The following is a 21683-nucleotide window of genomic DNA, read 5'->3' as shown; positions in this document are numbered from 1 at the left end:
ACGCTCAATAATGTCGCGTCGTTTTTATAAAAGGACTTGAGAAATAACCAACTCTGATTAAATTGTCTGAGAACAACAAAAAAAGCTTTAAAAAAGAAAAATCTGTTTGTAATTCTCAAAACGTGTCGATACTTTCAGTTTATATTGCATTGCATTGATTACATTCTCTTTTTCTTTCTCGTTTTATTTTTTCTCGTTGTTATTTGTTACTGTCTGCCATATTGTTTTCAGCTCAAAGCAGCGTTTGTAGCGTGTGTATTGTCTCGTGCTCTGTGTGATGATTGACAGCTGTCAGTCAGTGAGATCAGCGCGTGTAACAGCGACTCCTGGCGGCGGATATCAGCATTACAGCGAGCGAGGAGAACTAGATAAAACTAACATTCACGAAAGAAATGTTTTTTTTTTTTTTTTTTTATCAATTCGATTATTTTTAAATATTATTAAAAAAAATATTTCTGATATTTCTTGGTTTTCCAATTCCATGCATATATATATATTTGTGTGCACAAACACACTCACTCACACACACACACACACACACACACACACCATCATAAAACTACACAACATAATTTGTGAAGAAAGGAAACAAAGAAACAAGAAATACTTGTATTTATTTATTTAAAGTTTTATTCATTTTTCTTTAAACATATATAATACTTTATAATAATAACTACTGTAAATAAATAGAACACTTTACAGTAAGGTCTCATTTGTTAACATGAGTTAATGGAACTAACATGAACAAACAATCAGCAACATCTTTACACAACATATTACCTTTGTTAACGTAAGTTAATAAACAGATGATTTGACTGACAGAAATACTGTGTTCTGAAATACTGAAGTCATCGCTTCACCAAACGCCGCAGAGAAACCTGTAGAGTTTGTTGGTAATGTGTAATTAGCCCTTTTATTCACTATATGTCACGGCCGTATTAATCTTTGATCTCCGCCTCGGAGCCCCACCCCTTACATTCGAAGCCCCACCCCTTACGCCATGGGCCCCGCCCACGTGGGCCCTGGCTCCGCCTCCTGCTCTCCCATGGCTTTTAGGCGGAGAGAAGAACCTGGTCACGATCTCCGAGACGTCAGGAAGATCCTGGTTTGAGTTCAGCATGTTCATGGACTGCTCCATCTCCTTCAGACAAAGCACATCATCAATATTGAACAAACATGTATAAATGCCTAAATATATAAATTAATTCATTCTAACATGATCTGCAGCCCAGAAGCAGTCGAGTGAGTTCTTAAAACACAACCAGAGAATGTCTAATAAGGGGAGAATGTCTACTCCCAGTGAACTTCCGGCTTCTGAACTGGCTGCAGTTCCACTCTGGCTCCACATGAGGGCGCTCACAGGACGAGTGCAGTTCCACTCTGGCTCCACATGAGGGCGCTCACAGGACGAGTGCAGTTCCACTCTGGCTCCACATGAGGGCGCTCACAGGACGAGTGCAGTTCCACTCTGGCTCCACATGAGGGCGCTCACAGGACGAGTGCAGTTCCACTCTGGCTCCACATGAGGGCGCTCACAGGACGAGTGCAGTTCCACTCTGGCTCCACATGAGGGCGCTCACAGGACGAGTGCAGGATGAATGGAGGTCTATGGCGCTATACCCCTCAAAATCCACTTTTCTCAGGATATAATGTTTTGTCTAGTAATTTGAATGTTGTATTCGAAAGGAGATGCAAAGAAATTACACATTGCTGGGTGTTAGATGTTTTAGAGTCACTTATTTGCTTTAAAAGGTCTTTTAAAATGTCAATGACGTCATACACATCGTACGACCAGAGATACTGCTTTACGGCAATCCTTCAGTCACTTTGGTGCTTTCGCCCTAACCCTAACTCTGACACAGGTAAACACACGTGCTAGACGAGTTTTTGTTTTGTTTGTTTCTGGTCCCGCTTCGGCTGCCACGATGCCATCAAGCGGGATCTCTGGTCGTAATCAGTCCTTCACTGCCCAATCAGCGTTCATTAGCAGAATGCTAGCGTGTTATGGGCAACAACAACTCAACCTGTAAGAAATCGAAAGGACATAAGTACTCGTTCATTCAACTGTCGACCTATAACCCATGTTGAACTTGCAAAACCTACAATCAAATCTGAGATTTCTCAACGGCAATCGGGTGAAAGACACATTTAGCCGTCTAGCCCCATAGACTCCCATTCATTCTGCACTCATGGGCGATCGCCCCCAGTGGAGCTCTGGTGGAACTACAACCAACATTCAGTACAATAGGACTTAATAGGGAGTGGCCAGGCTCTCCGTAGACGGGCTCTGACACAACCTTTCTCCTTGGCCTTTGACACCTGATGGTGACATTTTATTTAATATTTATTTTTTTATTGTTTTATGAGTTTATTCTACATCTGCTGTAAAGCCTAACAATCTCTGTTACTGTAATCTCCTGTTATCACTGTAAAGCTGCTGTGATCTATATTGTTAAAGCACTGTATAAATGAAGGAGACTCGACTCGACTTGCTTTATAAATAAAGTTTGACTGATTACCCGCTTCATCTCTGGATCACTGGAGTTCATGACTTTAGGAAGGAGAACAACGATGAGGAGAGGAAGAACCATCATCAGAACCATCGGGTTCATGAGGAAATCGGACCAGATCCAGGTTTCCCGTGGGATGAAGTATGAATGCCGGCCGATGCATCTCATCTGGAGAGGGTACGGGAGTCGGATCACCTCGGCTGTCCTGATGTAGTCGACCACACGAGCCCTGTGAGAGCGCAGAACACGTCATCTGAGTCCATGTTATGCATTAAAATACTCATAATCAGATTACAGTTACTTTTTTATTGATTACATTATTACACACTAGTCATGCAGTAAATTATTCATGCAACACTTTTATGATGGACAGATGCACATTTATGATGGACAGATGCACATTTATGATGGACAGATGCACTTTTATGATGGATAGATGCACTTTTATGATGGATAGATGCACTTTTATGATGGATAGATGCACTTTTATGATGGATAGATGCACTTTTATGATGGATAGATGTACTTTTATGATGGATAGATGCACTTTTATCATGGATAGATTAACTGTTATGATGAATAGATGCACTTTTATGATGAATAGATAAACTGTTATGATAGATGCACTTTTATGATGGATAGATGCACATTTATGATGGATAGATGCACTTTATGATGGATAGATGCACTTTTATGATGGATAGATGCACTTTTATGATGGATAGATGTACTTTTATGATGGATAGATGCACTTTATGATGGATAGATGCACTTTTATGATGGATAGATGCACTTTTATGATGGATAGATGTACTTTTATGATGGATAGATGCACTTTTATCATGGATAGATTAACTGTTATGATGAATAGATGCACTTTTATGATGAATAGATAAACTGTTATGATAGATGCACTTTTATGATGGATAGATGCACATTTATGATGGATAGATGCACTTTATGATGGATAGATGCACTTTTATGATGGATAGATGCACTTTATGATGGATAGATGCACTTTATGATGGATAGATGCACTTTTATGATGGACAGATGCACTTTTATGATGGACAGATGCACTTTTATGATGATAGATGCACTTTTATGATGGACAGATGCACTTTATGATGGATAGATGCACTTTATGATGGATAGATGCACTTTTATGATGGACAGATGCACTTTTATGATGGACAGATGCACTTTTATGATGATAGATGCACTTTATGATGGATAGATGCACTTTATGATGGATAGATGCACTTTTATGATGGACAGATGCACTTTTATGATGGACAGATGCACTTTTATGATGGACAGATGCACTTTTATGATGGATAGATGGACTTTTTTGAGCTTCAAACTGTTGGTTGCAATTCACTGCCATTATAAAGCTTGGAAGAGCCAGGATATTTTTTAATATAACTCAGATTGTATTCGTCTGAAAGAAGAAAGTCATATACACCTCGGATGGCTTGAGGGAGAGTAAATCATGGGCTAATTTTCATTTTAAAGTGAACTACTCCTTTAATAACACAGAATGGAATGTATCGTCTTTCTCTTTGCACACACCTCATCTTCCCAGTAGCCGTGATGTCGACTCGGACAGGCTGGAATCTGTAGGTTGGAGAGGAGATTTCCAGAACATACGATCCCGACGGAACATCACTGACTGAGAAACCTCCATCTTCTCTGCAGAAATGAGCAGGACACAAATACAACGTTGTGCCGATGTTCCTGTTCTTTAACATCGCGCAATTCTGACTTTATTTCTCAGACTCGCAATTCTGACTTTATAATAGAAAAAAAGTCAGAATTGTGAGATAAAAAGTCGCAATTACCTTTTTATTTTTCATTCTGTGACGGAAACAAGCTTCCATACAATTCTGACATTATAACTGTCGTCTTTTAAAATGTTTTATTATGTGGTGGAAACTTGAGTAATGTAATCAGATTTCTTTTTCAAGTAACACGTAAAGTAACGCATTACTTTTTCAATTTACATATTGACTGACAGCTCTCCTGTTCCCATGTTGAGAGAAATAAAGTGAGGAGGTGTGTGTGTGTGTGTGTGTGTGTGTGTGTGTGTGTGTGTGTGTGTGTGCGCTGTGTGTAAACATGATGGATATTTTAGTTCTAGACTAAACGTGTCGTGAACATGCATTTACTCATCTCACTTGCACGAAAACATTCAGTGTTCCTCAAAATGATTAAAAACAGTAAAATGCAATCTCAGAATTTTACGCAAAACTTAATTAACAATATTAATAATTAACAATATTAAATTACACAAATATACTTTATGTATTTAATCTCGCTTTATTAACCAATGTCTTTGCTGCTGACCTTCAATGATCTAATTCAACCATACTAATAAACAAAAATGACTTTAGATTAGATTTAGAAATAAGAGTGTTGAACAACTTCTCCTATATCCTATTGTTCTTTAATCCAGAACAGCAGCTGAAAGGTTTGTTTGAGTGGCGCCCTCTACTGTACACTACTGTACACTACCTCTACTGTACACTACTGTACACTACCTCTACTGTACACTACTGTACTCTACCTCTACTGTACACTACTGTACTTTACCTCTACTGTACACTACTGTACTCTACCTCTACTGTACACTACTGTACTCTACCTCTACTGTACACTGCTGTACTTTACCTCTACTGTACACTACTGCACTCTACTGTTCTCTACCTCTACTGTACTCTACTGTACTCTACCTCTACTGTACTCTACCTCTACTGTACTCTACCTCTACTGTACTCTACTGTACTCTACCTCCACTGTACTCTACTCTACTGTACTCTACTGTACTCTACCTCCACTGTACTCTACCTCTACTGTACTCTACTGTACTCTACCTCTACTGTACTCTACCTCCACTGTACTCTACCTGTACTCTACCTCTACTGTACTCTACCTCTACTGTACTCTACCTCCACTGTACTCTACCTCTACTGTACACTACTGTACTTTACCTCTACTGTACACTACTGCACTCTACTGTACTCTACCTCTACTGTACTCTACTGTACTCTACCTCTACTGTACTCTACTGTACTCTACCTCTACTGTACTCTACCTCTACTGTACTCTACCTCCACTGTACTCTACCTGTACTCTACCTCTACTGTACTCTACCTCTACTGTACTCTACCTCTACTGTACACTACTGTACTTTACCTCTACTGTACACTACTGCACTCTACTGTACTCTACCTCTACTGTACTCTACTGTACTCTACCTCTACTGTACTCTACTGTACTCTACCTCTACTGTACTCTACCTCTACTGTACTCTACCTCCACTGTACTCTACCTGTACTCTACCTCTACTGTACTCTACCTCTACTGTACTCTACCTCTACTGTACTCTACCTCTACTGTACTCTACCTCCACTGTACTCTACCTGTACTCTACCTCTACTGTACTCTACCTCTACTGTACTCTACCTCCACTGTACGCTACCTCTACTGTACACTACTGTACTTTACCTCTACTGTACACTACTGCACTCTACTGTTCTCTACCTCTACTGTACTCTACTGTACTCTACCTCTACTGTACTCTACTGTACTCTACCTCTACTGTACTCTACCTCTACTGTACTCTACTGTACTCTACCTCTACTGTACTCTACCTCTACTGTACTCTACCTGTACTCTACCTCTACTGTACTCTACCTCTACTGTACTCTACTGTACTCTACCTCTACTGTACTCTACCTCTACTGTACTCTACCTCTACTGTACTCTACCTCTACTGTACTCTACCTCTACTGTACTCTACTGTACTCTACCTCTACTGTACTCTACCTCCACTGTACTCTACCTGTACTCTACCTCCACTGTACTCTACCTCTACTGTACACTACTGTACTCTACCTCTACTGTACTCTACCTCTACTGTACTCTACTGTACTCTACCTCTACTGTACTCTACCTCTACTGTACTCTACCTCTACTGTACTCTACCTCTACTGTACTCTACTGTACTCTACCTCTACTGTACTCTACCTCTACTGTACACTACTGTACTCTACCTCTACTGTACTCTACCTCTACTGTACTCTACCTCTACTGTACTCTACCTCTACTGTACTCTACCTCCACTGTACACTACCTCTACGGCGCTCTACTGTACTCTACCTCTACTGTACTCTACCTCTACTGTACTCTACCTCTACTATACACTACTGTACTCTACCTCCACTGTACTCTACCTCTACTATACACTACTGTACTCTACCTCTACTGTACTCTACCTCTACTATACACTACTGTACTCTACCTCTACTGTACTCTACCTCTACTGTACTCTACCTCTACTGTACTCTACCTCTACTGTACTCTACCTCTACTGTACTCTACCTCTACTATACACTACTGTACTCTACCTCCACTGTACTCTACCTCTACTATACACTACTGTACTCTACCTCTACTGTACTCTACCTCTACTGTACACTACCTCTACGGCGCTCTACTGTACTCTACCTCTACTGTACTCTACCTCTACTGTACTCTACCTCTACTGTACTCTACCTCTACTGTACTCTACCTCCACTGTACACTACCTCTACGGCGCTCTACTGTACTCTACCTCTACTGTACTCTACCTCTACTGTACTCTACCTCTACTATACACTACTGTACTCTACCTCCACTGTACTCTACCTCTACTATACACTACTGTACTCTACCTCTACTGTACTCTACCTCTACTATACACTACTGTACTCTACCTCTACTGTACTCTACCTCTACTGTACTCTACCTCTACTGTACTCTACCTCTACTGTACTCTACCTCTACTGTACTCTACCTCTACTATACACTACTGTACTCTACCTCCACTGTACTCTACCTCTACTATACACTACTGTACTCTACCTCTACTGTACTCTACCTCTACTATACACTACTGTACTCTACCTCTACTGTACTCTACCTCTACTGTACTCTACCTCTACTGTACTCTACCTCTACTATACACTACTGTACTCTACCTCTACTGTACTCTACCTCTACTATACACTACTGTACTCTACCTCTACTGTACTCTACCTCTACTATACACTACTGTACTCTACCTCTACTATACACTACTGTACTCTACCTCTACTGTACTCTACCTCTACTGTACTCTACCTCTACCTCTACCTCTACTGTACTCTACTCTGTGTGTGTGTGTGTGTGTGTGTGTGTGTGTGTGTGTGTGTGTGTGTGTGTGTGTGTGTGTGTGTGTTCATGTCTTCACGCACCTGATGAATCCCACGTGTGTGTCTCCGTCCAGCAGAACCCGAGCATTAGAGATCCAGTCCTGAGTTCTGACTCCCGGAACCAGAGCTCGACCCGACACCTGAACCCTCACATCTTCTCCAGGACTCCTGAACTTCACCTGATCTTCTCCAGGACTCATGAACTTCACCTGATCTTCTCCAGGACTCATGAACTTCACCTGATCTTCTCCGGGACTCATGAACTTCACCTGATCTTCTCCAGGACTCCTGAACTTCACATCTTCTGATGTCTCTTCATCCTCCTGTAGTTTAATGTGTTCGTGACCGAGACACGCGTGCAACGCGAACAGCAGGAGCGCAACGCACGCGCACGCACGAGATCCCACGCGCGTCTCCATCGGATCGACGCGCGTTTTCCTCTTTTCGTCAGTCGTTTATTATTAAAGCTGTTGTTTCCTTTCGGGTACAAATAAAGCAGCACGTGACGGTCTACATTACTGTCCGCTGTCAGTCAGAGCTTGAGGCGCTGCGTGATGATGTCACCGACTTTATTCAACAACTATTTTATTTATATCTCAGAGATTATATTTGTAGTTCAACAGAAAATGTGTTTCGAAAGTGTTGCGTTTCAATTCATAAGCTGTAACTTACCCACCGTGTGGGTGTAACAACACCGTGTGTGCGTGTGTGTGTGTGTGTGTTTGTCAAAGAGCCCAATGTAACATTTATGGACAGAGACTGAATCTATATTTAGCAGATGTGTGTGTGTGTGTGTGTGTGTGTGTGTTTGTGTGTGTGTTATTCTCCTAGTAGAGCAAACACACACACACACACACTCTCTCTCTCTCTCTCTCTCTCTCTCTCTCTCTCTCTCTCTCTCTCTCTCTCTCTCTCTCTCTCTCTCACACACACACACACACACACACACACACACACACAGGGCGGAAGTGACCTGACACAGAGCACTAAACACAAAGTTCATCAAAACACTGATCTCGTTTGTGTGATGAATGATGATCCTGCTGATTCTGACGATCATCTGTAAATCACCGAAAACTATCACACTGTTTAATATTGTCACAATATATTTTCCAAATATCTCATTATTGTTGCTGTAATACAGTAATGAAAAATATATATTTTGTCCAAAATCAGCATAAATTAACCATGATGTATAAAATACTTAAAAAAAAAAAAAAAGTCACATTCCACTAATGCAATTTGAGGTGAAATACAATCTGGTCATATTCATGAAAACAGGAACCTTTTTTTTTTATTTGTCAGTATATTTTTTGTATACTACTGTAGTATTTATTAATATTTTCAATTCACTTTTATTTTTATATTTTCAGTTTTCAATTTTAGTTTAAGATTTATGTGCTTTTTCATTTAATTGTTTTATATTATATATATATTTAATAATATAACTAATATATTTTAGTTATAGAAATGTTAATTTCTAAATAACAGTATAGAAAAAGAACAGTATTTATTAATATTATCAATTTACTTTTATGTATATTTATGTATTTTTTTAGTTTTCAATTTTAGTTTAAGATTTATGGGCTTTTTAATTTTTTACAAATATTTATATTTTATTACTTTATTATTTTTAATTTTAGAAATGCTAGTACTTCAACTTAAACGTTTATTTGACCTGTTTGTACATGCCGGAGGTCTGGGTTCGGCTGGTAATCGGGTCATTGCAACACAGAGTCAAAGGCTGAAGTGAATCAGATAAAGTGAAACTCGCGTACAGTGAAGAGTCCAGATAAAGCCTTCAGTGCTGAAGTCCAGAGCTGATATGAGCGGCTCGTTCTCTCGGGATTCTCCCAGTCGCACGGATCGAGGAGCGAGGATGAGGATGCTGTGGGTTTGTCTGGTTCTGGTTCTGCTGGTCTGTGATCCGTCTGAAGCGTCTCCTGAAAACATGCATATGCTGGAGCCCGAAGAGCACAAACTCATCCTGAACCTTGGACACAAAGGTCAGATCACAGTTAATACTCAAATATCTCTTTAGTCCTGCATCTTTATGAAGTCACAGTCATTATATAAGAAGATCAAGTAAATCAAACTCAAAAACGTGTTTATTGAGGCTCTCGTTTTTCAGATATATAGAAATACTAGTTTATTTGAGTGAATTTAGGGCAGTTTTCGTAACTTTACTCCACTAACACAGTGTGAGCCATTAGAACAGAGGTCAAAGTTCAAGCAGGACTCAGGGTGTGTTCATTTAATTACATCAGGTTAGAGATAATGGCTTCTGATTAATGAAATGATGAAAGATTATCAAGACAAGCATGTGTTTTCTTAGAAATTTTGACTTAAACATACTTATTACAGTTTCTTTTAATTATTACAACATGTCTTTTTATTAAACATATTTATTAGTAATAACATTTCTTTTTTATGTCTTTTTTATCAAGCTTGTATATTTAACTTCAGTAATTTCACTTAAATGGCAATGAAAATGACCTATTCATTGTCATTTAAGTGAAATTACTGAACTTTTTTATTTTATTTACAAATGTAAGTACTTCAACTTAAACATTTATTTCTGTTAGGTGCCAAGGCAATATTTTGATTTAATAGTTAGATTTTATTCCAGTTTTATTTATTTCCAAAAACGATTTGTAATGCTTCCAGCTTTAGTAAACAATAAGAAGAGCATCACTGATGAAGCGGCAGTCAGAGCGAGAGCATGAATAAAGAGTCTGATGGTGTCGCTTGTTCTCTCAGAGATTAAATAATTATACACAGTATACACAGTACACACACACATATATTATGTAAACACAAACTTTTATTTTGGATGTGATTAATTGCGATTAATCAGCACAAATTTGTATAAATATTACAGTTTATACTTTTATTTTGGATGTGATTAATTGCGATTAATCGTTGCCCAGCATAAATTATATAAATATTACAGTTTATACTTTTATTTTAGATGCGATTAATTGCGATTAATTGTTGCCCAGCACTACTTTATGTAAATATTACAGTTTATACTTTTATTTTGGATGCGATTAATTGCGATTAATCGTTGCCCAGCACAAATTTGTATAAATATTACAGTTTATACTTTTATTTTGGATGCGATTAATTGCAATTAATCGTTGCCCAGCACAAATTTGTATAAATATTACAGTTTATACTTTTATTTTGGATGCGATTAATTGCGATTAATCGTTGCCCAGCACAAATTTGTATAAATATTACAGTTTATACTTTTATTTTGGATGCGATTAATTGCGATTAATCGTTGCCCAGCACAAATTTGTATAAATATTACAGTTTATACTTTTATTTTAGATGTGATTAATTGTTGCCCAGCACTACTTTATGTAAATATTAGTTTTTACTTTTATTTTGGATGCGATTAATCACGATTAATCGTTGCCCAGCACAAATTTATATAAATATTAGTTTGTACTTTTATTTTGTATGCGATTAATCGCGATTAATTGTTGCCCAGCACAAACTTTTGTATTTTAGTATGATATATATATAGCTATATAAAGCTTTTATTTATTGTTCTCTCAGAGATTCCCCGGGACTGTCATGAGCTGTGGCAGAGTGCAGGCGGGCAGGTTCGGGACGGGCTGTACCTGATCCGACCCGGGGACTCGCCGATCGCGGTGTTCTGTGCCATGAGCGAGGGCGGGTGGACGGTGGTCCAGCACATCACGGTCAACAGCAGCGTGGATTTCGACAGAACCTGGGCCGAGTACAAGCAAGGCTTCGGGTCGCTCACCGGGAACCACTGGCTGGGCAACGAGCACCTGCACCGGCTCACCGGCGGACCCGTGCGCTACAAGCTCGCCATCAAGCTCGTGGACCAGGACGCGATGACCAAGACCGGCGAGTACGACCCGGTTCTGGTGGAGGGCGAGGACGCCCAGTACCGTCTGCGTTTGGGTCCGTTTCAGGGCACGGCGGCGGACGCACTCACGCTCGACACCGAGAACTATCTTCACGATAACCAGCGCTTCACCACCCGAGACCGGGACAACGACAACTACTTCCAGAACTGCGCTAAGCTGGAGTTCCAGGGCGTCGCGGGCGGAGGGTGGTGGTACGACGCGTGCGCCGGCGCGAACCTCAACCGCAGGAACGTCATCTACTGGCAGAAGGACTGTAATAAAGAGCACCTGTGCAAATACGCCTGGATGATGGTGAGACCTTCAGATCAGGTCAAGGTCGTTCGCTCCGGAGACTGTGCCAGAGACGAGCTCTGAGCATCTAAACATCCTTCAAACTACATGAATCGGGTACACTTTATTTTAAGGTGTTATTGTTACAATGTAATTATACATTTAAGTACTGAGTAATAATAATTAACAACATGCACTTACTATAGGGTTAGGGTAGGATTAGGATTTGGTTGAGAGTCATTTGCATGTAATTATGCATAATTTACTGTTATTACTATGGTAAGTATATGTAACATATGTAACAAGGACACTGTAAAATAAAGTGTTACCGATGAATTTACTGGAGATGTATCTCACAGAATTTAATGATGTTTTTAATTAAAGCCCCCCGTGGGGTAAATCCAGCTTTTAATGTTGTTTATATGTCTATGTGGTGTTTTAATATGCTTTAAACGTGACATATTATGCCCCTTTTCACAAGATGTAATATAAATCTATGGAGTCCCCAGAATGTGTTTGTGAAATTTACCAGATCATTTATTATATCTTGTCATATTTTTCCTTCAAACAAGATATATTTACTGTAAAACCAAAACAATCTCTGTTCCATTAATTTCCTATTATCTCTGTAAAGCTGCTTTGAAACAATCGGTATTGTTAAAAGCATTATATAAATAAAGGTGACTTGACATGACTGGAGAAATTTCAGAGAAATCTCACAAAATTTAGTGATGTTTAAAAAAAAATCAAAATCCACCTGTGTTGTAAATCCAGCTTTTAATGTTGTTTATGTGTCTATGTGGTGTTTTTAATGTGCTTTAAGACAAAGCATGTGTAAGTTCATAAGTCGACAGCATTGCTGAGTATTTCCTCCTTAAAACTGCAGTGAACCAAAGACAGTCTCAAAAACACGCTTTGAAATCGCTGGTGTTTCTGACGTCACAAACTACCTTGTAACCAATCAGATCAACGTGTGATCGTCAACCAGTGGATCTCTGAGCTGAGTGAGTGAGTGGAGGCGGGGCTCATTTGCATATTCATAGAACCACGCATACTAAATGAGGTGAGGGTGTCGAGTTACAGTCAAGATATTTTAAGGCATGAAGAAATTATTCAAGGAAAAAAAAGTATCAAAAAAAAAAAAAAAAAACTTAAATATGCAATTTAGCTGATCAAAGATGAGTTTTAAGGGATACAATTATTGACTACAGGGAGACTTTAAAAAAAAATTGTAATAATCATCTGAATCACAAGGAAAAACAAGATTATTTTTCTGACCTCAATGGCAAACATCTTTTTTCTTGTTTTAATCATAAACTTCACAAAATTCTGTTAGATTTCTCAGTTAAATTCTGAAAAAAATTCTTCTTGTCCTTTTGCTTTTAAAGGAGATAACTGTGTTGGAAAACAAGACAAACAAAAACCCTGAGCCAGATGTGATTTTCTGTGCAGTGTAGGGTTGAATTATTAACCCATTCAACACATGATGATCAATTATCTATTTCTTTTTTATAAACATAAGATTAAATAAACATTTAAATGTCAGATTTATTTGTACTGAAGTGCAAAAAGTCTCATAAAACTGATCACACACACAATTACAGGGAATTAACAGACCGAAGACGCACTGCAGATTATAGTGTTTCTGTCTGGTTCTCCAGCACAAATATCTAAACATTCTTAAATCAAGATACATTTACTGGAGGAGCAAAATGACTGAAGGTATTTAGTCTTATTTCTGAAAAATTTACCAAAATGAAGTGTTTGTGCTTAAAACAAGAACAAATATCTGTCAGTGGAGTCAGAAAAATACATTTAATTCAAAGGGAAAACAAGATTATTTCTTGTTTTAAACACAAACTCACTTCATTTTCATCAACTTCTCTTCTGATCTTCAGTCTTCTCTGAATCTTGATTTAAGATTGTTTAGATATTTGTGCTGGAAAACGAGACCGAAACACTGATGCTTTTTGCAGTGCTGTTTCAATCCTCCAAGCAATAAAGCCGATGAAAATAGAAAGTTCTGACATGTTTGTTCACCTTCATTGAGTTGTGTTTACGGCACATTTAAACCAGCTTCATCAACACGACAGCGGGAAACATCCAGATCCGTTGGGATGAAATCACACCAGGAGAAATGAAGCTGTTTCTGAGTTTCCTTCTGTCGCTCTTATAATGGTACAGTAAGGCATTTAAAGAGGGTACAATCGACATCAAGCCTGTGAAATGTACAACATTAGCCCTTATTAAGACTGTGACAGAAACAAAACATGAATGAAATCATCACTGAGCAAAAGCATGATGGTGTGTTTGTTCTGCACTCGTGAAACTCAATCTCTTTCATCATATTCTTACAAATGGATCTCCATCATCCCTCATATTTGATAATGGTGGGAGGTTTATTTCCATTAAGGATCAATGTTGTGAAAGCATCACAACATCCGAAGATTACACACATCTGCTTTACAGATGAACTCAAGAGTTAGGACAGAGTTAAAGGAAAAGTTCACACATATGAAAATATTAAAGGGGGAATTCGACTGGAAAGATGGGTTTTTAATGAAACTTGTCTGTAAAAAACGAGTTGCATTTTCCCAAAAACTTCAACGCCTATAATGCACTTTTGATTTTGGGAGCACAGAAATGCAGACGTCCGATTCCTGGAGCTTTAATTCATCCTTTATGCTGAGAAATATACTGAGAGATCAGGTTCAGGTGAGATCATTTACATCACATCGTTCATTTACAGACACTATAACGACACAAAGCTGGTTGAAAATCTGCGAACTTTCCCTTTAACTCAATCATTCCCTTTGCAAACATGGTATAGATTTACAGGAGACTCAGAGACTCACATGGGCCAGTTTTATGGCACATTTAGGACTTTTTTTGGGTCGGGGACAGTTCATATTTGGGGTACCGGTCAAAAGTTTTGCTAATCTTTCTGAAAGAGTCTCTTCTGCTCACCAAAGCTGCATTTGTTTGATAAAAAAATACAGTAAAAACAGTGAAATATTATTAGAATGTAAAACAATGTAAAATGATTTCTGAAGGATCATGTGACCTGCCCACACTGCCAAAAGAACCAAAACCTGGTTCAATGACCATGGTATCACTGTGTAATTAATGTGTGATTTCATGTAATATTCAAATTTTTTGAAATCCTGTTTTCGTGGGTTTTATGAGCTGGAAGCCCAAATTATGTACAAATAAACAACTAAATACTTGAAATCGTTTAAGTTGTGGGCCCTGAATCTATAATCTATGGAAGTTTAACGTTTTGAATGGAATTATGGAAATAAATAAACTTTTCCATGATATTCTAATTTTTTGGAAAGGGTCTGTATATATATATGACCACTCTAGAGAAAACCATGACGTCATCGTCCAGCTCAGTTCAGTTCTCATATAATGGTGTCAATGCAGGAGATCAATAATATTGCTGAATATTAAATTGAATGTCCGTAGATAGAACTCAGTGTTTCAGGACCTCAGACCAGCTCTGTGTCTGTTACCGAGGTCAGCAGAAGGGAAAGGCTGTCTCCAAGCAGAGGTTGTCCCACTGGATAGTGGATGCTATTACCTTGGCTTACCAAGCCCAAAGACTGCCATGCCCCCTAGGGGTGAAAGCACACTCGACCAGGAGTGTTGCTTCCTCCAGGGCGTTGGCGCATGGCTCCTCGCTAGCAGACATTTGTACAGCTGTGGGCTGAGCGCCGCCTAACACATTTGCGAGATTCTATAATCTAAGCCAGTAAGTAGGACCTGCTTGGTGTCATTCAGTGTACCTTGGTAACTCTGGCATTAATTTTAGCCCTAGGGAGCTGAGGCTTGCGCCAGGCACTGGAAGACCGTCATTGTGGCGTTTTGGATAGGACCCCATTCGTCAGAGGTTCTGACGTGACATAGAACGTGACTGACTAAAAGGGAAGGTATGTAACCCTGACGTATGTAACCCTCGTTCCCTGAAGGAGGGAACGGAGACGTTATGTCCCCTTGCCACAGCCGCTGTACCGCTGAACAGCCGGGACACACCTCTCGGCTCCTCAGCGAAGAACATGAATGCGAGTATGCACATGCTGCTCCTTATATACCCACACAGCAGGGCGGAGCTCGCGATGCAAATTCCGCAGACCAAGGTACTTTGCATCCCATTGGCTCGTTTTTTGCAACTCAAAGGTGATTGGGCTCTCGGGCGAGACCCCATTCGTCAGACATTTTGACGTAACGTCTCCATTCCCTCCTTCAGGGAACAAGGGTTACATATGTAACCGAGATGTTTTACATTGGAATAATTTAAAAATTTTTAGGGACGCACCGATATAACATTTTTGGCCGATAACAATAATTCTTTATATATATGAAAGCAGATAACCAATATATTAATGAATAAATCTAAATCCAAATTTTTATTTGATATTTAAATTTTTATATAATTTTTGAGACCATAATTACAAAAACAAAAGTCCCACCATAATGTTCTCATTATAATTTTATATAGCCTATATGACAGACTTGTGCTGCACTTCAGCAGCGCAGCAATTCAAAACCATCATGTTGAACAGCGCACATCTGAAGTGTCTCAGCTGAAGGAAATAATACATTATTCATCGGCTTTAATATATCAGCCAAATTTTCTTATCAGGACTATAATGCTAACATTGAAAATTAACATATATCAGCTGATACCGATATGGTCGCCAATATATCATGTTCCCTAATAATTTTTACTGTATTTTTCAACAAATAAATGCAGCCTGGGTGAGCAGAAGAGACTCTTTCAGAAACATTACAAATCAAAACTTTTCAGTTGACGGTAAAACTGGTTTCTGTCCTGTGATAGTAATGTAAAGTCAGTTGTCTGATGAATCTGGGGCGTCTCAGGTGAGTCTGCTGAAGGTCTCAGGTGAGTCTGCCGAAGGTCTCAGGCGAGTCTCAGGCGAGTCTCAGACGAGTCTCAGGTGAGTCTCAGGCGAGTCTCAGTCGAGTCTGCTGAAGGTCTCAGGCGAGTCTTAGGAGAGTCTGCTGAAGGTCTGAGGCGAGTCTTAGGAGAGTCTGCTGAAGGTCTCAGGCGACTCTCAGGCGAGTCTGCCGAAGGTCTCAGGTTAGTCTCAGGTGGGTCTCCGTCGGGTCTCAGGCAGGTCTGCTAAAGGTCTCAGGTGAGTCTCAGGCGAGTCTGCCGAAGGTCTCAGGCGAGTCTGCCGAAAGTCTCAGGCGAGTCTCAGGTGAGTCTCAGGCGAGTCTTAGGAGAGTCTGCTGAAGGTCTCAGGCGACTCTCAGGCGAATCTCAGGCGAGTCTCAGGCGACTCTCAGGCGACTCTCAGGCGAGTCTGCCGAAGATCTCAGGAGAGTCTCAGGCGGATCTCAGGCAGTTCTGCTAAAGGTCTCAGGCGAGTCTCAGGCGAGTCTGCCGAAGGTCTCAGGCGAGTCTGCCGAAAGTCTCAGGCGAGTCTCAGGAGAGTCTGCTGAAGGTCTCAGGCGACTCTCAGGCGAATCTCAGGCGAATCTCAGGCCAGTGTGCCGAAGGTCTCAGGAGAGTCTCAGGCGGGTCTCAGGCGAGTCTCTGGCGACTCTCAGGCGAGTCTGCCGAAGGTCTCAGGAGAGTCTCAGGTGGGTCTCAGTCGGCTCTCAGGCGAGTCTACCGAAGGTCTCAGGAGAGTCTCAGGCATATCTCAGGCGGGTCTCAGACGGGTCTCAGGCGAGTCTGCCGCCTGCCGTCGGGTTCTGCCCGCACCAGTACAGCTTCTCCTCCTCACGCTTCTTCCTCCACTGGCACAGAAGCAACATGCGGAAGGTCTTCTGGAAGGTTTTGTTGCAGAGCGCGTAACACATGGGGTTGACAGTGCTGTTGACGTAACACAGCCAGTATCCCAGATGCCAGAGCGAGAGCGGGATGCAGTCGGAGCAGAAGGTGGACACCAGCACCATGATGTTATACGGCGTCCAGGTGAGGATGAAGGCCAGCAAGATGGCACTCAGAGTCTGCGCCGCCTTCTTCTCTTTGATCAGCACCATCCTCTTCCTCTTGGTGATCTGGCTTTTTAGTGTGCAGTCGATGGGTTTGGAGGAAGACGAGGAAGACGGTGCGTTCACGGATTCGGCGGATGAGAAAGACGAGGGTTTTGCGTCTCCGTTGGTGTTCTTTAGTGGAACGGTTGGTTTGAACTTGTACGAGACGCACTTCTTGCTCCGCGTACCCTAGTGAAAAAAAAGTGTGTATTTGAGAAATATATTCCCTTTTTCAATAGTAGATTGCAAATATACTAACAAAAATGATTACTATCTTTAAATATATTAAAAGTATATTAGCATCATGCTTTTACCTATTTTCACAATGCAACTTTTAACACACTTTAAAATAATTGTACTTTAGTATGTTTTCTAAAAATTCTTGAAGTGAAAAGTCTGTTTATTTTTTAAAAGTGTATTTATTTGCACTTTATTAAAAATATATTTTAGGTATATTTTTAACTGTGTGCTGAAAATGTTATAGTATGCAATAGTATATTGTACAAAGTATAGCTAAGCATTATTTGTTTATTAATGTGCATTTGTTATTGAAGACAAAGTGTGCAATTTGTAGTATTTGGAATAAGCCAAAGGTATTACTGAGCATATACTTTTTACTCAAATATAATACACTTGTGATATATTGCTTGTATGTTTCGAAGACACTCGCAATGAATTTGTAATGTACTTGTAACGCAAATAAAGTACACTTTGATATCACTAATCAAGCATGTAATTAGTCCTGACAAATACTGAAAAGTATACTTGAGGTTGTTCCAATTTAGCACACAAAAGTACACTAAATACACTTAAAAGTTATGCTTTACTACAATTTAATTGCAACTAAAATTAGTTGTTCCAAAATAGCACACTTCAAGTTAAAGGTGCAGTGTGTAATTTTTAGCAGCATCTAATGGTGAGTTTGTGAATTGCACCCAACAGAAGTTACGGTGGCTGACAGGAAGTGATGTCGTCGTCAGACAGTAGAGAATAGCCAGTTCAGCAATGAGGTTTCTTTACAAAGATGAATTAAGAAATTACGTTTACTTGATTATTCAGTAAAATGATGTTATTGTGAATATTATTGTGACTTGTTCATCATTGTGTCAGTGTTTTATTCACTGACTTTAGCGAGCTTCTTTACACGAAGAACAACATAGTGACGAAATGCGTTTGTCCGTTCAGGGCCACCGTAGAAACATGTGGATGTAAGCGGACCTGCGGTGTGTGTAGAGAGAAACGCCTCATTCTAAGCTAATAAACACATAAAGCTTCATTATGTATGGTCTTTATACACCACTGAAAACATAGTTATGTGTCTGATATTGCATTTCTGTCAACAGATCCTCCTAAATATCACACACTGCACCTTTAACTAATCATTAACACACTTGAAGTGTACTGAATTAGTCTAGCTGCAAGTATACTTAGCATATTTTTCTTCACCAGGGTAGGACTTGTTCTGAAGTAGTTCTGCTCGTCGGCTTTGCGTTTGGACGCCTGGAAGACGCCGGGAGACGTCGATCGCTCCTCGTCCTCGGAGGAAGCGTAGCTGTTGAACTCGGCCGGTTTAGGAGTCGAGTTTTGTATGCTTTCGCTCGTATGCTTGCAGCCGAAACACGAGCGAGCGGTTTGAGTCTCGCCACTGGAGTTCGGCGAAGAGTTTACGCCTTGAAGCTCCGCGAGATCTTTAGTGCGTCTCTCGGTTTCCTTATATATCCGACAGTAAAGGATAGTCATGACGGATACAGGAAAATAAAAAGCGGCTATCGCCGTCCCGAAAGTAATCACAGGCTCGGAGAAGAACTGGATCTGACACTGTCGTTCAGGAACCGTCCGTTTTCCCACAAAATACTGCCAGCAGAGGATCGGTGGTGCCCAGAGAACGAAAGACACGAGCCAAGCTAATCCGATCATGATGGCCGCTCGCTTCGGCGTGCGTTTGGCTCGATACGTCAGCGGTCTGGTTATAGAGAAGTAGCGATCGAAGCTAATAACCAGCAGGTTCATCACAGAGGCGTTACTAGCCACATAATCCAACGCTAGCCATAAATCACAGGCTAGGCTTCCGAGAGCCCAGTAGCCCATGAGGATATATGAGGTGTACAGGTTCATGGAGAACACGCCGATGATGAGGTCCGCGAAGGCTAGGCTAAGCAGGTAATAGTTGTTGACCGTCTTCAACTGGCTGTTCACCTTGAAGGACAGCATCACCAGAACGTTCCCGATGATGGTCACGAGGCTCACCACGGCGGAGACGCTAGCGATCGTCACCACTTCCCATAGACTGTGTGTGGACGGGACATCTGAGGCGTTAGCGCTGATGTTCATGATGATCGCAGCGGCTCGGTTCTCCATTCACACGTGGTTCGGCACGTCCATCTCCTGCACAAACACAAACCGAACAGTGACTTCAGATGAGAAACTCGCTCTTTTATTAGCGCTGGACCCAGACAGCAACATAGTGCCCACATCCGGCCCACATCCGGTACCATTCCGGAATCCACATGTTCCAGATGTGGGCCGGATCTGAGCAGACACTATGTTGCTGTCTGGGGATGTTTAATACAAAGCTATTATCGTTAACTAAAACTACTGAAAACATTTTTTTAAAGTGAAATACAGCTGAAATAAAATAAAATATCAGATAAAACAACTTAATCTAAACAAAAATTAGAAATGTCATATTAAAATGTCTAACTGGACATAAATAAAAAATGAAATAAACCCAAATAAAATATAAATTTTGGATGAAAAACAAAGTAAATTTGGAATGTTGCATGGCAATAAATTGAAATATGTTCAAATTGAAGCACTAAAATATCTAGCTGGAAGCAAATTAAAAATTTAAAATGAAAATAAAATAAAATAAATGGAGTGTACATTTAGTCCAGGGTTATTATCATTATCAAAACAATAAATTTTTGTTAAGTGAAATACAGCTACAATAAAATATAAATATTATATATAAAAAACTAAATGAAAAAAAAAAATAGTGCATTAAAATGTCTAACTGGAAATAAATAAAAACTGAAAAAAAAATCAACCTAAATAGTCTGTGCATTTAATTAATGGTTATTATCGTCAACTAAAGCTAAAAACATAAAAAAAAATGTGTTAATTGAAATAAAGCTGAAACAAAACAAAGCAAAATATTAGATAAAAAAAACTTAAAGTAAACATAAATTAGAAATGCTGCACTAAAATGTCTAACTGGAAATAAATTAAAAACTAAAACTGAAAATGGAATAAAAATAAAATAAACCTAAATAGTCTGTGCATTTAATCCAGGGTTATTATCCTTTATCAAAACTATAAAAACATTTCTGTTAATGGAAATAAAGCTGAAATAAAATCAAATACTAGATGAAAAAAACTGCACTAAAGCACTAAAACTGTAAATAAATACAAATAAAAAAATAAAAATAAAAAAAAAAGTCAAACTCCCATAAAAATACAAAGAATTAAGTTGAAAGTAAAATGAAAACTGAATATATAAAAATAAATGCTAATTCAAAATATGAATAAAACTATGATAGTATATAAATAATACTAAAATAACTTCTTAGAAACTATCATGTATTTTTTTATTTTTTTTTAGATAATTGTCAGGAACAATATCTGAATATGATATCAAGAGATTGTGTTTGTTAGAAACCTTCATGTCCAAGTCACTGAATTCTCTAAAGTGCTCGAATCAACCGAAATGTTTTTAAAGAAGTTTACAACAGTATTTGAAGATTCATTAATTT

At 39.5% G+C, this 21683-nt stretch overlaps 3 protein-coding genes across 4 annotated transcripts; 1 reads left to right on the top strand and 2 right to left on the bottom strand.

Moving 5' to 3' along the window:
• Positions 1 to 605: 605 nt before the first annotated feature.
• On the bottom strand, positions 606 to 8474 carry emc7a (ER membrane protein complex subunit 7a). Of its 2 annotated transcripts, XM_079854181.1 has the most exons (5): positions 8044 to 8473; positions 7787 to 7923; positions 4083 to 4202; positions 2520 to 2739; positions 643 to 1141 (listed from the first exon to the last, which is right to left on the bottom strand). In XM_079854181.1, exons 1-5 carry the CDS (start codon positions 8161 to 8163, stop codon positions 914 to 916), a joined length of 825 nt encoding a protein of 274 aa, XP_079710307.1. In that variant the 5' UTR covers positions 8164 to 8473; the 3' UTR covers positions 643 to 913. The 2 variants fall into 2 exon arrangements, with proteins under 2 accessions (XP_079710306.1, XP_079710307.1); XM_079854180.1 differs by having other exon boundaries at positions 606 to 1141; positions 7787 to 8474.
• Positions 8475 to 9504: 1030 nt separating this feature from the next.
• Positions 9505 to 12707, top strand: LOC307148501 (fibrinogen-like protein 1-like protein). The gene is made up of 2 exons (XM_079854111.1): positions 9505 to 9750; positions 11312 to 12707. The coding sequence occupies exons 1-2, from the start codon at positions 9570 to 9572 to the stop codon at positions 12004 to 12006; spliced, it is 876 nt and encodes a 291-aa protein (XP_079710237.1). The 5' UTR covers positions 9505 to 9569; the 3' UTR covers positions 12007 to 12707.
• Positions 12708 to 17616: 4909 nt separating this feature from the next.
• On the bottom strand, positions 17617 to 20316 carry chrm5a (cholinergic receptor, muscarinic 5a; the record flags this gene model as incomplete). Its single annotated transcript, XM_079854153.1, has 2 exons — positions 19378 to 20316; positions 17617 to 18120 (listed from the first exon to the last, which is right to left on the bottom strand). Exons 1-2 carry the CDS (start codon positions 20287 to 20289, stop codon positions 17617 to 17619), a joined length of 1416 nt encoding a protein of 471 aa, XP_079710279.1. The 5' UTR covers positions 20290 to 20316.
• Positions 20317 to 21683: the final 1367 nt, after the last annotated feature.

Source organism: Squalius cephalus (genome assembly GCF_949319135.1).
Source record: "Squalius cephalus genome assembly, chromosome: 20".
NCBI lineage: Eukaryota > Metazoa > Chordata > Actinopteri > Cypriniformes > Leuciscidae > Squalius > Squalius cephalus.
Note: the sequence above shows the minus strand (reverse complement) of the source record. Positions and strands in the feature narration are given on the sequence as shown.

What these genes read in the sequence shown, in the direction of transcription:
- emc7a (XM_079854180.1), bottom strand. Translation starts at nt 8,163, where the DNA reads ATGGAGACGCGCGTGGGATCTCGTGCGTGCGCGTGCGTTGCGCTCCTG. An exon ending in ACACACGTGGGATTCATCAG is followed by an intron (nt 4,203 to 7,786) that starts GTGCGTGAAGAC and finishes TCATTTCTGCAG; the next exon opens with AGAAGATGGAGGTTTCTCAG. An exon ending in ACGGCTACTGGGAAGATGAG is followed by an intron (nt 2,740 to 4,082) that starts GTGTGTGCAAAG and finishes GCGCTCTCACAG; the next exon opens with GGCTCGTGTGGTCGACTACA.
- LOC307148501 (XM_079854111.1), top strand. Translation starts at nt 9,570, where the DNA reads ATGAGCGGCTCGTTCTCTCGGGATTCTCCCAGTCGCACGGATCGAGGA. An exon ending in CCTGAACCTTGGACACAAAG is followed by an intron (nt 9,751 to 11,311) that starts GTCAGATCACAG and finishes TTGTTCTCTCAG; the next exon opens with AGATTCCCCGGGACTGTCAT.